This window comes from Callospermophilus lateralis, chromosome 5, assembly GCF_048772815.1.
Source record: "Callospermophilus lateralis isolate mCalLat2 chromosome 5, mCalLat2.hap1, whole genome shotgun sequence".
NCBI lineage: Eukaryota > Metazoa > Chordata > Mammalia > Rodentia > Sciuridae > Callospermophilus > Callospermophilus lateralis.
In genome coordinates this window covers 115112936-115128028 of record NC_135309.1, presented here as the reverse complement: position 1 = coordinate 115128028, position 15093 = coordinate 115112936, and the positions used below count along the sequence as shown (strand labels likewise).

The 15093-nt window shown below is 32.1% G+C and overlaps 1 protein-coding gene across 1 annotated transcript in view; it reads right to left on the bottom strand.

Annotated features, from left to right (window-relative positions):
• Adamts6 (ADAM metallopeptidase with thrombospondin type 1 motif 6) overlaps positions 1 to 15093 on the bottom strand; it is a 270679-nt gene that overhangs the window by 149868 nt on the left and 105718 nt on the right. Inside the window, exons 7-8 of the mRNA XM_076856114.1 lie at positions 13818 to 13861; positions 9153 to 9258 (exon numbers count right to left, since the gene is read on the bottom strand). Of these exons, the coding sequence (XP_076712229.1) occupies positions 9153 to 9258; positions 13818 to 13861 (150 nt within the window). The remainder of the gene's footprint in view (positions 1 to 9152; positions 9259 to 13817; positions 13862 to 15093) is intronic.

Below are 15093 nucleotides of genomic sequence, written 5' to 3'. Positions count from 1 at the left end.
CTTGAAAATAAAGTTGACCATGGAGAAAAGATGTGAAGAAACCATGAACAGAACTTCCAGGAAATATGAGATAACCCAAAAAGATCAAGTTTAAGATCTATTGGGATAGATGAAAGCTTGGAGATACAAACAAAAAGATTGTATAAACTTTTCAATAAAATAATATCAGAAAATTCCCCAAACTTAAAGAATGAAATGAAAAATCAAATTCTGGAGGGATACAGGACCTCAAATATACAAAATTATACCCACACCAAGGCACACTATTATGAAAATGTGTACTATACAAAATACAAATAGAATTTTAAAGTCTGTCAGAGAAAAACGACAGGTCACATTTAGAGGTACACCAATCTGGATATCACCTGATTTCTCAACCCAGACCCTCAAAGCTAAGAAGTCTTGAATAATATATATCAAGCTCTGAAGGAAAATTGATGCCAGCCAAGAATTCTATATCTATCAAAAGTAAGCTTCAGAATTGACTAAATAAAAACGTTCCACAATAACAGAAGTTAAAAGAATTCAGAACTAGAAAGGCTGCCCTACAAAACACACTCATGAAAAAAAAAATAAAAGTGAAAAACAGCGAAGGGTGAACTACATTAAAGGAATAGTCAATCAAAGGAGAAACTAATTCAAATAAAAAACCATAAATAAATCAAAATGACAGGAATAAAAATCATTTCTCAATAATAACATTGAATGGAAATAGCCTAAACTCATCAATCAAAAGACATAGACTGGCAGATTGGATTAAAAACAACAACCAATAATATGCAGTCTCTAAGAGACTCACCTCATAGGCAAAGACATCCACAGACTAAAGGTAAAAGGATGGGAAAAAACATGTTTACATGGTCTTGTAAACAAGCAGGGGTTTCGATCTTCATATCAGATAAAGTGGACTTCAAGCCAAAGATAATCAGAAGGGATAAAGAAGAATATTTCATACTGATTAAGGGAGTTATACATCAATAAGATATAACAATGGCAAATATTTGTGCTCCAAACAATGGAGCATCTATGAACATCAAAGAAACCCTTCTCAATTTCAAGAAGCAAACAGACCACAATACAAATAATACTGGGTAAGTTTAACACAACTCTCTCACCACTGATAGATCCTCCAAACAAAAACTAAATAAAGTAGCTACAGAATTTAAAAATACAATAAATAATTTAGACTTAACAGACTTATACAGAATACTTCATTCATCAATGAATGAATATAATATCTTATGCCACAAAGCACCTCTTAGCAAATAATAATAATAATAATAATAATAATAATACTTTGTATCCTATCAGATCATAATGAAAAGAAATTAGAAATCAATGACAAAATAAAAAACAGAAGCTACTCTAAAACCTGGAGACTAAATAATATGCTATTGAATGACACATGAATAGCAGGAGAAATCAGGCATGAAATTAAAGAATACTTAGAGGTAAATGAGAATATTGATAAAACACATCAAAATCTCTGGGACACTATCAAGGCAGGGCTAAGAGGAAAGTTCACTGCATTGAGCTCATTCATAAAAGGATATAAAAATAACCAAATAAATAATGTAACATTACATTTCATCGCCCTAGGGAAAAAAAACATCAAAGCAACACCAAAAGCAGTAGAATAGAGGACATAATTTAACTCAGAGCTAAAATCAATGGAATTGAAGAAAAAAATCCAAAAATGGATGAAATATAAAGTTGGTTCTTTCAAAAAATCCATAAAATTGATAAATCCTTAGCCAACCTAATAAAAAGAGAGAGAGAGAAAACTCAAATTACTAAAACCCATGATGAAAAAGGAAATATCACAATGGACACTACTGAAATATAGACAATGCTCAGAAACCATTTTGAAAATTTATACTCTATTAAAATAAAAAAACCTGAGGACATCAACAAATTTCTGGAGACATGCTACACAAATTGAATGACATTAGAAATAGAAAGGACAGAGAAAATTTAAACAGATCAATTTCAAGCAATGAAATTGAAGTCATCATCAAAAGCTTACCAACAAAAAAAATCACAGGACTAGATGGATTCTCAGCTGAGTTCTATCAGACCCTCAAAGAAGAACTAACAACAATCCCACTCAAATTAGTCTGTGAAATAGAAAAGGAGTGTACGTTCCAAACTCATTCTATGTATCATGCTCATACCAAAACCAGACAAAGACACATCAAGGAAACAAAATTTCAGATCGGTATCCCTGATGAACATAAATACAAAAATTCTTAATACTGGCAAATCACATATAAAAACACATTAAGCTGATAGTTCACCATGGTCAAGTGGGGTTCATCCCAGGGATATAAAGTTATTTCAACACATGGAAATCAATAAATGTAATTCATCACATCAATAGACTTAAAGACAAGAATCACATGATTATCTGAATAGATGCAGAAAAGGCATTTGACAAAACATAGAATCCATTCATGTTTAAAACTCTAGAAAAACTAGAGATAGTAGCAACATACTTCAACACTGTAAAAGCTATATACGTTAATACCAAGGCCCGCATCATTCTAAATTGAGAAAAGTTGAAAACATTCCCTCTAAAAACTGGAGCAAGACAGGAATGCCCTCTTTCACCATTTTTATTCAACATAGTCCTTGAAACTCTAGCCAGAGCAATTAGAAATATAAATGGGAAAAGAAGAACTAAAACTATAACTATTTGATGATGACATGATTCTTTATTTGGAAGACCCCCCCCTCACCAAAAAAAAAAAAAAAAAAACTCCAGCAGAAAACTTCTAGAACTCACAAATAAATTCAGCACAGTAGCAGGGTATAAAATTAACACCCATAAATCAATTTCATTCATCAATGATCAATCAACTGAAAGAGAAATTAGGAAAACTATACCTCAAAGAAAATAAAATATTTGGGAATCAATCTAACAAAAGAGGTAAAAGACATATACAATGAAAACTACAGAACACTAAGGAAAGAAATTTAAAAAGACCTTAGAAGATGGAAAGAGCTCCCATGTCCTTGGATAGGCAGAATTAATATTGTCAAAATGGCTATACTATCAAAAGCACTATATAGATTTAATGCAATTCCTATAATCTTCTTCATAGAAATAGAAAAAAGCAGTCATGAAATTTTGGAAAAATAAAAGGACCAGAATAGCCAAAGTAATCCTCAGCAGGAAAAGTAAAGCAGGAGGCACCACAATACCAGACTCTGAATTATACTACAGAGCTTCGGTAACAAAAATGGCATGGTATTAGCACCAAGAAAGACATGAAGACCTATGGTACAGAATAGAAGACATGGAGACAAACCCACATAAATATGTTTATCTCATACAGGACAATGGTGTCATAAACATACATTGGAGAAAAGATTGCCTCTTCCATAATGGTGCTGGTAAAACTGGCAATCCATATGTCATAAAATGAAATTAGACCCCTATCTCTCACTCTGCACAAAAAACTCTAAGTGGACCAAGGACTGTTTTAGTCAGCTTTTTTGCTGTTGCAATGAAAGGAGAGGTTTATTTAGGGGCTCAGAGTTTCAGATGTCTCAATCTGTAGGCAGCAGGCTCCATTGTTTGGGGCTCAAAATGAGGCAGGACATCATGGCAGAAGAGTGTGGCAGAAGGAACCAGCTTACATGATGATCAGAAAGCAGAGAGAGAGAGAGACTCCACTCTCCAGATAGAAAATATATACCCATAGCCACGTCCCCAATAAACCACTTCCTCTAGCCACACCCTCCCTGCCTCTAGTCACCACCAAGTTAATCCCATCAGGAATTAATGCAATGATTAGGTTAAGGGTATGACCCAATCATTTCTCCTCCAAACCTTCTTATATTATCTCACATGTGAACTTTTGGGAGACACATCACATCCAAACCATAACAAGGACCTAGGCATTAGACTAGAGACTCCATGCCTGCTAGAAGATAAAGTAGGCCCAAATCTCTTGGCTTAGGAACCAAATTCCTCAACAAGACTCCTAAAGTACAACAAGTTAAATAAAAAAAAAATCAATATATGCGATTGTATCAAACTAAAAAGCTTCTTCAGAGCAAAGGAAACAACCAAGAACATGAAGAGAGAGCCTACAGAATGGGAGAAAATTTTTGCCACCCGCATTAATCTCCAGGATATATAAAGAATTCAAGAAACTCAATACCAAAAAGAAAAATAATAATAACCCGATCAATAAATGGGCTAAGGAACCAAACATATACTTCACAGACAAATACATGAAAAAATGTTCAACATTTCTAGCAATTAGAGAAATGCAAATTAAAACTACATTGAGATTTCATCTCACTTTAGTCGGAATAGCAACTATCAAGAATACAAGCAACAATAAATGCTGGTGAGGATGTGAGGAAAAAAGTACACTCATACATTGCTGGTGGGACTGCAAATTGGTGCAACCATTATGGAAAGCAGTATGAAGATTCCTCAGAAAACTTGGAATGGAACCACCATTTGACCCAGTTATCCCACTCCTAGGTTTATACCCAAAGGCCTTAAAATCAGCATACTATATTAATGCAGTCATATCAATGTTTAGACAGCTCAACTCACAATAGCCAAGCTATGGAAACAACCTAGGTGCCCTTTAACAGATAAATAAAGAAAATGTGGTACATATACACAACAGAATATTGCTCAGCCTTAAAGAAGAGTGAAGTTATGTCATTTGCTGATAAATGGATGGAACTGGAGGCTTTCATGCTAAGTGAAATAAGCCAACCCCCCCAAACCAAAGACTAAATGTTCTCTCTGATATGTGAATGCTGACTCACAAAAGGCAGGGGGGAGGGAGGAATGGAGGTTCACAGGATTAGACAAGCGGGAATGGGAGGAAGTGAAGGGGAATGGGAATGGAAAAGACAGTAGAATTAATCAGACATAGCTTTCCTATGTTCATATATGAATACACAACTAGTATAACTCCACATCATGTACAACCACAAAAATGGGAATTATACTCCATGCATATATGATATATCAAAATATATTCAAGATATATAATTATATATATCTTGAATATATTTAACTAAAAAGAACAAATAAAATAATTAAAAAAAACATGTATTATGATATAGAATGCTATTTAGAAAACATATGAACTTCTTATACATACAACAACATGGATGAATATTAAAAACATTAAGCTGAAGAAAAGAAGCTAGACATTAAAGTACCCACTGTATAAATCCACTTAAGTGAACTTCAGAGCTGGGCACTGTGACATACATTTGTAGTCCCAGCTACTCAGAAGGCTGAGACAGGAGAATTGCCAGTTTGAGGCCTGCAACTTAGTAACATCCTATCTCAAAAAAATAAAAAAGGACCAGGGATGTAGCTCAGTAGTAGTGCATCTCTGGGTTCAATCCAGAGTCTGCAGAAAAGAAAAGGAAAAAACTACAGAGAAGACAAGACTAGATCCATATATAATGACATGAATGACATAATGACATAATGATAAGAAGTAGATCCATGGTTGTTTGGGACAGCGGGAGGGAAGGTGGGTAGAGATTAACAAACAGTAAAGGGGAATCATGTACATTCATAAGACCAGGAATCTTAAGTAGAATAAGATATATTCCATGTTTGTATGTGTCAAAATAGATTTTACTGTCATATATAACTAAAAAGAAAAAAAAAATCATGATCTTAGGGCCTATTCATTTTTCGTGTGAAAAAAAATCAGACATATACCATAGTAGAGAGATTACTAATACAGACTGCCATACATCATTATCAAGATTATAAAATTCAAGATGTTTCTATTCTTGCTTTCTCTTTTTTTTTCCTTTCTTTTAAAAGCAAATCTTAGACATCCTGTCTCTTCAGTGATATACACCTCAATATGTATCCCTTTAAAAATGAATATTTAAGACTTCTTTTTAATATTGTTTTTGTAGAGCTGGATACATTAGGTTGCTTTCTTGATATGCTAGATGTCTGGTTGAATTCTTGGCACCCTTCTTTGACATTGTAATTTTTCAACTTCTAAAACCCACAGCAACTATATAATTAATTTTAAAAATCTTTTAAAGAACATTCTTTCCTATAGGGTTTCATTAAGTGCCTTTGGCTTATAGCCTACATTAAAGCTCGACATGTCATTTAAATATAGCATAAGCCTCAATTTTTCATTTGACAAGGAAACTAATTTCTGGGTTTCACAAAATGATAGAAGGAAATAAAACTGGTTACAAAGGCCTAGCCAAAGAAAAAAATATCCAGAACTATTTGAAATGGATATTATTTACCTATACAAGTACATATCAAGTACAAAAACATTTATATAACTTCTTAAAAGTTAGAAAATATTCAAGCAAGTGAATCAGTAAGGGCTTTTCTCAGTAATTCATGATCAAACATTCTTTCACTGTAACAAATCTACAGATATCATATCACTATCCACTCTACTAACTGACAAAAAAAATCACAAAAAAATCAGTATTCTGGATCTGGAAAATAAACTTAATATGTTTCCTATGGCTACTTCTTTGTTTTAGGAAAAAACAAAAGTGTATGCCATCATTAATGATTCATTACATCATTAAAATGCAGCTATCACTGTATCAATTGTGCCAGAGTTGAGCTGTTGAGTTTCTGAAAGCTAAACACTAAGATCTTAAAAGCAAATAAAGGGGCCTTCAACCATCCAACAGATTTTTCACTGACTGGTCAAATAGTAATTTGACATACTAGAAAAGATAAGATATTAAATATATCTTACCTCCCTGTCCATGGAAAAAGGCATAAGAAGATAGCAACAGAGTAATCAACTGGAAATGGGGAGAAAAAAAAAGTTTTTTTTTTCCCTCTGTCAAATAACATTTTTGAATGGAAGGATTCTTCAGACTCTCAGTCTAAAGGATTTTGTGAGCTCTCCTTGCCTGTTTTTAGTACTCTCACTTTTAAATAAGAATTAACTGTGAAAGAAAGTTACTCCAAGGCACATAAAACTTGGGATGCATAGTTTACTTCACAATTCTTCTACATGAGGTCTAAACCATCCATCTTAGAAACAGCCCAAAAGATTTATTCACAGGCCAAAAACCAAAACCTCAAAACAAAACCAGGAAGCCTGAGAGGTAGCCCAGTTTGAATCTTACTAAATGATACAAAGACACATAAATCCTCAGCTGACCTATTTAAGTACAAAAAGAATAACAACTAAGATGTATGTACAGATACCAACTAACTTGTGACTCCATAAGGTAACAGTGCTTTCACACATGCATTATTCATTCATTATTTGTCCAAACCAGTAGATATAATTGAATCTAACAGAAACTATTAAATCAAGTATGGTTGTTTAAGAGTATGACAGTCATTAGGGAGCCAGATATCTTAGTGAGTTAAAGAAAATTTAACCAATACCATTTAATAAAAATTTTTAAATGATACAGCTAATTGACCCACTTTTACTGTGTACTTAAAAAATAAAAAGCCAAACTATAAATTTATCCTAAGAATAACCTCTGAGGCAATTTTATAGTGAATATTTTTATTTGTTCTTTTTTTCCCATCAACTTCACCACCCCCCCACAAAAATACATAAAACCTAAATCTTACAAATGTTAGAAGTTGTTGCAAATAGCTGCTGTTTTAGCTAAAAACAATCACTATCATTTAAAGTTTTTTCCTATTTTCTTTTTTTTAAAGCAGATATAATTTATTTTTTAATATTTATCTTTTAGTTGTAGTTGGACACAATATCTATTTTATTTTTATGTGATGCTGAGGATCGAACCCAGGACATCGCACGTGCTAGGCTAGCACTCTGCCACTGACCCACAATCCCAACCCCCTATTTCCTTAACAGATATGACTGTCTATTTTGCTAAACGTCAACAGTCTCTATAGTAGAAAAGAAATTTCCTGCAAAAAAAAAAAAAAAAAAAATAGTAATCTGTGAATGAACTGGAGGTGCTTTTGTGCTTTGTTTTGTTTTTTTATTTTCTTGGTACCAGAAAATTGAACCAGTGAACTCAGGAATACTTAATCACTGAGTCACATCCTCATCCCCTTTTTATATTTTATTTAGAGACAGAGTCTCACTAAGTTGCTGGGGCTAGCTTTGAACTCCCAAACCTCCTGCCTCAGACTCCCAAGCCACTGGGATTATAGGTATGTGCCAACACACCCAGCTTAAAGGTGCTTTTGTTTAATTTTTACCTTTATAAGAAACACATTAAAGATCAACTAATTAAGGACAAGTCACAATGTTTGAAGTAAGGGAAGATGCTGCCAGATATCTTTCCCTTCATATGAATAGGTTTTTATATTTACTATTGCCATTTGTCTGGAACAAAGAAAAAGTTTTACTGCCATTTGTTGGTTGGAGAAAGTCACAGGATGGGTTTTTCATTGGCACAGATTGATGTAAAATAAATATTAAAAATTGCAGATCCTCTTAAAAAGAAGCGAGGATGATTATCTCACTACATTTGTAACGGTTCTTTTTCAGTTCTTTTTATTTTTCTTGCAATGACATACAAGTGATGCTGAAAATACAGGTTACACAGCAGTCACTGCACACACTTTATACCTAGAAAAAGTGTACTCACAGAGTAGAAACAGTGGAAACTAAAAGTACATTTTATGGTAGTGGTGCCAAAGATTTAAAAACATGTATATATTGTCACTTGAGGGAAAGAACAATCATTTAAATAATTGGGCTTTATGAAGATCTAGGTGTTGGAGAGACAGCTAAAGTATTTAAAAAGTATATAACAGGGGCTGGGGATGTGGCTCAAGCGGTAACGCGCTCGCCTGGCATGCACAGGGCGCTGGGTTCGATCCTCAGCATCACATAAAATAAAATAAAGATGTTGTGTCCACCAAAAACTGAAAAATAAATATTAAAAAATTCTCTCTCTCTTCTCTCTCTTAAAAAAAGTGTATAACAATATTTAAGGGTGGTGCATTTATCACTAAGATAGCACTGAATCACAAAGTTATTTAACTAGTTTCCAAGTCTTAAGATGATCCCAATACCCAAAATGATAATATTCTCTATTGAAATCAGGCAAAAAGGCTGTAAAATGTAGTTGAGCACAGGCTTTCCACACAGTAGTTACAAGTTGCTCAAGAGTAGAGTGCTAAAATTTATTTTGATTTTCTTAAACTCACTCACTTGTGACCAATCTCATGTGCAATGGTAAAAGCTGAACCCAGGCCAATGTCTTCATTAATGCTGCAGCTCCTTTCAGGCTCACACATTCCAGCCACAGAGGCCAAGCCTGAATAAACAGAAAGAGACACAAAGGGTCAAGCCAAGGTGTTTCAGTCTTAAAAAGCCCATACTTATAAATGCCTGGATTCTTTTTAATAACCTCCATGCACAGAAGGAGCAGTTGGCAAAAGGTTAACTTTCTAGTCATTTGCAAAATCACTGGGGGGAATTTCACTTTGCCGGCTAGACATTAATATTTTTTGAACTGCAGTCAGTGCTGGAAAATGTCTAGACGAGGGGTTAGATTTATAAATTTTACTTCTGGTAACTTGGGACCACCTAGTAACTTGAGCCAGAAGAGGGAATTCAAGAAAGCATTTCTATTTTAACATTCTTCAGGCTGTAGAAAGCAAAATATATCCACATTATTTTTCTAAAGAGATCTGTTTAAGTTTAGTGGGTTCATAAAAATATACAAGCAACTTTTTAGTTACAAAAAGGGAGGGGGGAATTCATATTTTTTTAATGACATTTTTATAAAATCAAAATGAATGATTCAAAGGAGAAAAAGAATTGAAAGATGGGAAGTTTTTTGCATATTTTTAATCTTCTGAAATTAGTCCAGATAGTGATACAACAATTTCTTTTAGTACTTTTAATGGGAGAAAAGTCATTCATACATTCAAGGTAGTTTTCCTCTCCCCGACCCGCTTCAATGCATTAGAGTTTTACTAATAAAGCAAAAACTGTGGTGTTAACTTGCTGATTCTAGTGAAATGTTATGTTACTCAAGGTATTCTCCCTTTGGGAATTTCAGTATGTAAAAGCTTTAATATTTACTTTCAAATGAATATCATGCTCTGTGAATAAGTATAGAACTTTAAAACAGTTCTAAGAAAACAGAATTTTTATGCAAAAGATGTCATTCATTATTAGGAAATAGATGCCAAATCATACTTAATATACTAACACAGAGATGAAAAGTTATTTAATAGACGTTTAAGGAAAAGAAGAAAAAAAATTTTGTATATTATTGTCACTCAAATATTAAGAATTACCTCCCACCAAAAGTTAATTAAATTCAATGAGTATCATTATTAATGTTTTATATTAGTACAATTTCCCCATTGCACTAATTGCAAACAATGAATGCTATTCAGTTGATACTTTTTACTGACAAGAAAGTTCTGGAAATTGTGTTTCTCTGTATTTTCTAATATAAACATCAAAATAACAATTACATTGGAACAGAATTGAGGACAGTGTTGGATATACTAATAGTTTGCCTTTCCTGTTTTATATGGGCTTGGCAAGAGTTAGGGAATGGTTGATTTCTGCCTCAGAGTTGTTATAAAACAGATGACACTCTTGTGCTGCCCTTCCATTCCCTTGAGGTCTTGGGCCTGAAAAAGAGGATTTTTTTTTTTTTTTTAAAGGAAGGATTGGGCAAAATGAATCAATTTTCTTGGCTAATCAAAAATATTTAGTAAATGTCACTCCAAATCTCCACTGAAAGACATATACATAGGCACACACACATGCACACAGAGGAAGAATTTAAAAAATTTGTAACACATCATCTGGTTTTAAGCTATCAGTTTCAATTTGACCTGTCTTAGGGAAGACAAAGTCATGATGAGCAATATTCCTGTTCTGAGGCAAAATAAATAAATAAATAAATAAATAAATAAATAAATAAAAAAGAATTGTTAAAAACAATTATTGCTAAATGAACAGTTTTTATATTTTCCTATATTATTCCACAGGCTATCTTTTTTTGGCTGAGTTGTTGTTTCTGCAGGGTTGCTTTTTTGGTACAGGTCATGCAGCTCTATTTTCAAATTAAGAATTCTCTATGACTCTCCAGGGTATATTTATAAGCACAGATTTACTTCTGATATCTTATATAAAATAGTTAACTTTGGTAAAAGAACAACTTAAGAAAAAATATATTTGGAAAATAACTATTACTTTTTGAAACATAAAGGTAAGTCCTAACTAAAATGAGAACGTTTTAAACACTAATATATTTTCACAAGCTCCCACCATTTTCTGGCTTCCTATAAAATTGAAACTGTCAAAGTTCTTATGTGTGATTGTGTTAATAGGGGTTTGATTATTATTTGGGTCATTTAGATTTCCTTAGTTTGATGGCCACAGTTTACACCCTTAAACCTACTTAGCCATATTAGAATTGATCATCAAAGTTATTAAGTAAGAAAATATGCAAAAATCAGTATGAAAATCAACATGAAAGTTACTACAAAAGTAATTATAATTTAAAGTAAATTAAATTATTAAAAAGTAATAACTTGTTTGAATATATACTGATAATATATTCTCCACAGATGAAGGTCAAAACACACACACACGTATATATATGCTGTTCATTCAGTTTTCACTATGAGAGATAGTACAAAAAATAATATATAATGGTCTATAATTTGAAAATTATTTATATTGAGTTTGAAAATCATTGTCATATACCGATTAATGTATTGATTCTAAAGAAAAATAATCTATTCCATTTTGAACACATTATTAAAAAATCTAAAAAGAGAATAGAAAAATGCCTCAAGTTTTGGGCAATAACGACAATAAAAATACTACACAGTAGTATTACTATTGTCACAATGAAGAATGTATCTCAATGTAAATACCTTTAAAAAGCAGGCACAATAAAATGTGCGTGTGTATTATATAGAGATGTATGAACACTTATACACATATTTCATTCAGATACTAAATATATGTAATATGTATGCAAAATCAGTATAAAAACCAACATGAAAATTACTAAAAAATATATACATATATACATAAGTGTGTGTGCGTGCACACACACACACTCCGTAGGTAGTTAAGTGAAATCATATAGACAATTTCTACATTAAATAAGACCTGTTCACTTTTATAGTACTTCTTTACTAAATACCTTCATGTTTTCTTCCCAAAGTGATTTTAACAATATTCTTATAATAAAAGGTTAAGAATATTGTTAAAATCTGTTAAGAAATTGCTAATAAAATTGAGAAACATAGACCTTAAATAAATTGTAAAAGATAACGCACTAAAAATGTAAAAGCCAGTTAGTTTCCAGTTCAGGGTTCCCTTCAATGGTCTTGTTAACCTAAAACACTACAAAAAAAATATTTCTGATGTGAACTTTCTCAGCAAAAAGATCTCTTCTTGTGATATGTATTTTGACTAGCAAGCTTTTAATCATTTAAATCATTAGCACTGGCTAAATGGGATTTCTTCTTTAGCCATAAATCTTGAAGAAAGTAGGGTAGGAAATGCCTGGAAAGGTAGGTAAAATCATCAAGAGAAATTCCAACCTTTGAGATGTTTTAATGAACTGCCCAGGAAGTTGGATAACACTCTTTCTCCTACATTGACTTTAAATATATCTTCCCAAAATAATTAGGTTGTGCAAAACAATCAATTTCATAAATTATTCCTTCACAGATAAGAAAACTGAGGCTTTTCATACAGAAACCAGAGTGTTAACCTTTAGCTGCTTAACTTATGAATGAGTCTATAAAAAGTCTCTGACATAAAAAAGTCATCGTACAATAAAAGCTCCTACTCCATAAAATAACATTAGTCGCTTAGTTATTTGATACAATGTGAAGCTACTCTCCCACCATTTTTTTTTTTTTGCAATTAACCTATATGAAATTATGTTCTGCAACAAAATGTTATTTTTAAAAATCTAGAGTACTGGGGTTGGGGCTGTAGCTCAGTGGTGTGATGCACCGGGTTCAATCCTCAGCACCACATAAAAATAAATAAATAAATATTGTGTCCATCTATAACTAAAAAATATTTTAAATATTCTAGCGTACTAAAAAAACACTTTAAAAAAAGAAGAAAATCTAGAGTACTACACAATGCTTTTTAAATAGTAAATGATATTTTATTTAGTAAATAGTAAATGATATTTTAAATATTTTAAATGATATTTTAAATTTAAATAGTAAATGATATTTTAAATAGTAAATGATATTTAAGGAACACAAAATCCTATATTCTCTATTTACCTCTGGCTATACTGTTTTACAAAATTGTCTTTTTATTTTTTTGTCAGGGTACTAAAATTTTCCAATAATATTTTAGTTTATGGGAATATACTCTTTCCATAAAATGGTACCAAAAGAAGTGTTGTTCTTGAGCCCTTCCCTTTAAGTATCTCCAGATTTTTATCCCTTTCCTTTAATAGACTTGAATTTCAAGATGCTGAATGCTCTCAAACCTCTTGGCATTTTAAGAAAATACATTACAGAGACAGATTATATGAAAATGAGTGCTAACTTTGATTTGTAATTATTAGTTAATGATTTTGAATCATCTTGTAAATTGTTTTTAAATCATCATTCCATTTATCAGAAGGGGGGAAAAGCTAATGAAATTTATATAATCTTTATTATGAGAGTAGATATTTGTTTCCTACTTACTAAATGAAAAGGTCCTTGGCCACAAAGGTCAAGTTTAACAATTTTTAGGAATAATTTCAGATGTACCAGAAAAGAAAATGACCAAGTTAATAATAATAAAGAGTATTCATTGGTCCAGAAAGATAATCTGAACTATTCTGTCTTTATATATATATACAAAAACACTTACCCAGTGTTCCACAGGGCTTATTTTTATAAGTGCAGATATCATATCTATGGAGGAGAAAAAAAAGAGGTGAAATTTGTAATCTGATCAAATTTGTAAAATATTTTTGTATATTCATGACATTTCTTTCTTGGCGCTTTAGTTGTCAGACCACAATCAATGCAATTATGAGCAGCCAGCTGGAGTGTTAGCATTGTCAGCACTCTGGGGGACACAGCAGGCTGCACAGCACTCCCAGCCTCTGGCTGCAAGCCAACAGGACACCTGCCAGTAGGAAAGAAGGTTAAACTGGATTTTTGTAATTGAAAGTTCCATAAAATTATCTCCCATACTGTTTTTAAGCTATTGTAGCTTTTCTGTAGACTGCTACTGCTTCTACAAAAAAGTAAATGGGTGACTTTTTATTCCCAAGCTCTTTTGAAACTGCTGAATTTTTTCTTATTATACCCAGAGGCTGTATTTGATGTTGCTGAGCCATAAGCACTCTTTGGAGTTCCTTCAACTCAAACACAGATTTTTGTTTTTTTAAAAAGACAATGTAATACAGCAAAGGAAGTTAAATTGATACTATGTATTTCCCCTAGTTGTATACCAGCAATTAAGCATGCTTAAAATACAAATATTTTAAAGTGATTTTACAAACAGATTAATGAAATGCTCAATAGAAAGCCTTCTTAATGTGGTCAGATTTACTCTAATGCTGCATTATAACTCAATACTAAAAAAAATTGAGTCTATAAAGTAATATTGCATATTTTAAAATTTATTACATTTAGAATGCTAAATCAATGCTGTTGTACATTTTAAGTGTTTTCATAATCATATCCTAATAAATTAATCTTTAAAGCCCAAAGTATTTAAAGTTCCCAATTTAAAAGACTGATAACTTTTATTTCCTATGTTTTATGCTAGAAGAGAAAATTTTTCCAGGTAAAAAATTTTCAGAAACTAGAGGGAAATCCAAATTGTAAAAGTTCTCTTTTATTGTATATAAAGAATGGCTAATCAATATTAATTGGGCAGGAACTAGTAGTGAATTATACTCTTATTCATCAATCAACAGGCCAAAAAGTACTTTCAAGAAACAAATATAACATTCAGACATACCAGTAGTATTACTGAACCCACTGAAATCCCTGGAAATCCCCTCTGCCTATATTTAGAATTTCAAACTCTTCATCCTGTTCATTTTACATTTGAAGAAAGAGTTTTTCTTTTCCTCTTGAAGAACCTTCTCTTTTGAACATTCACATATTTATCCCTTGACTTCTGTTACAAT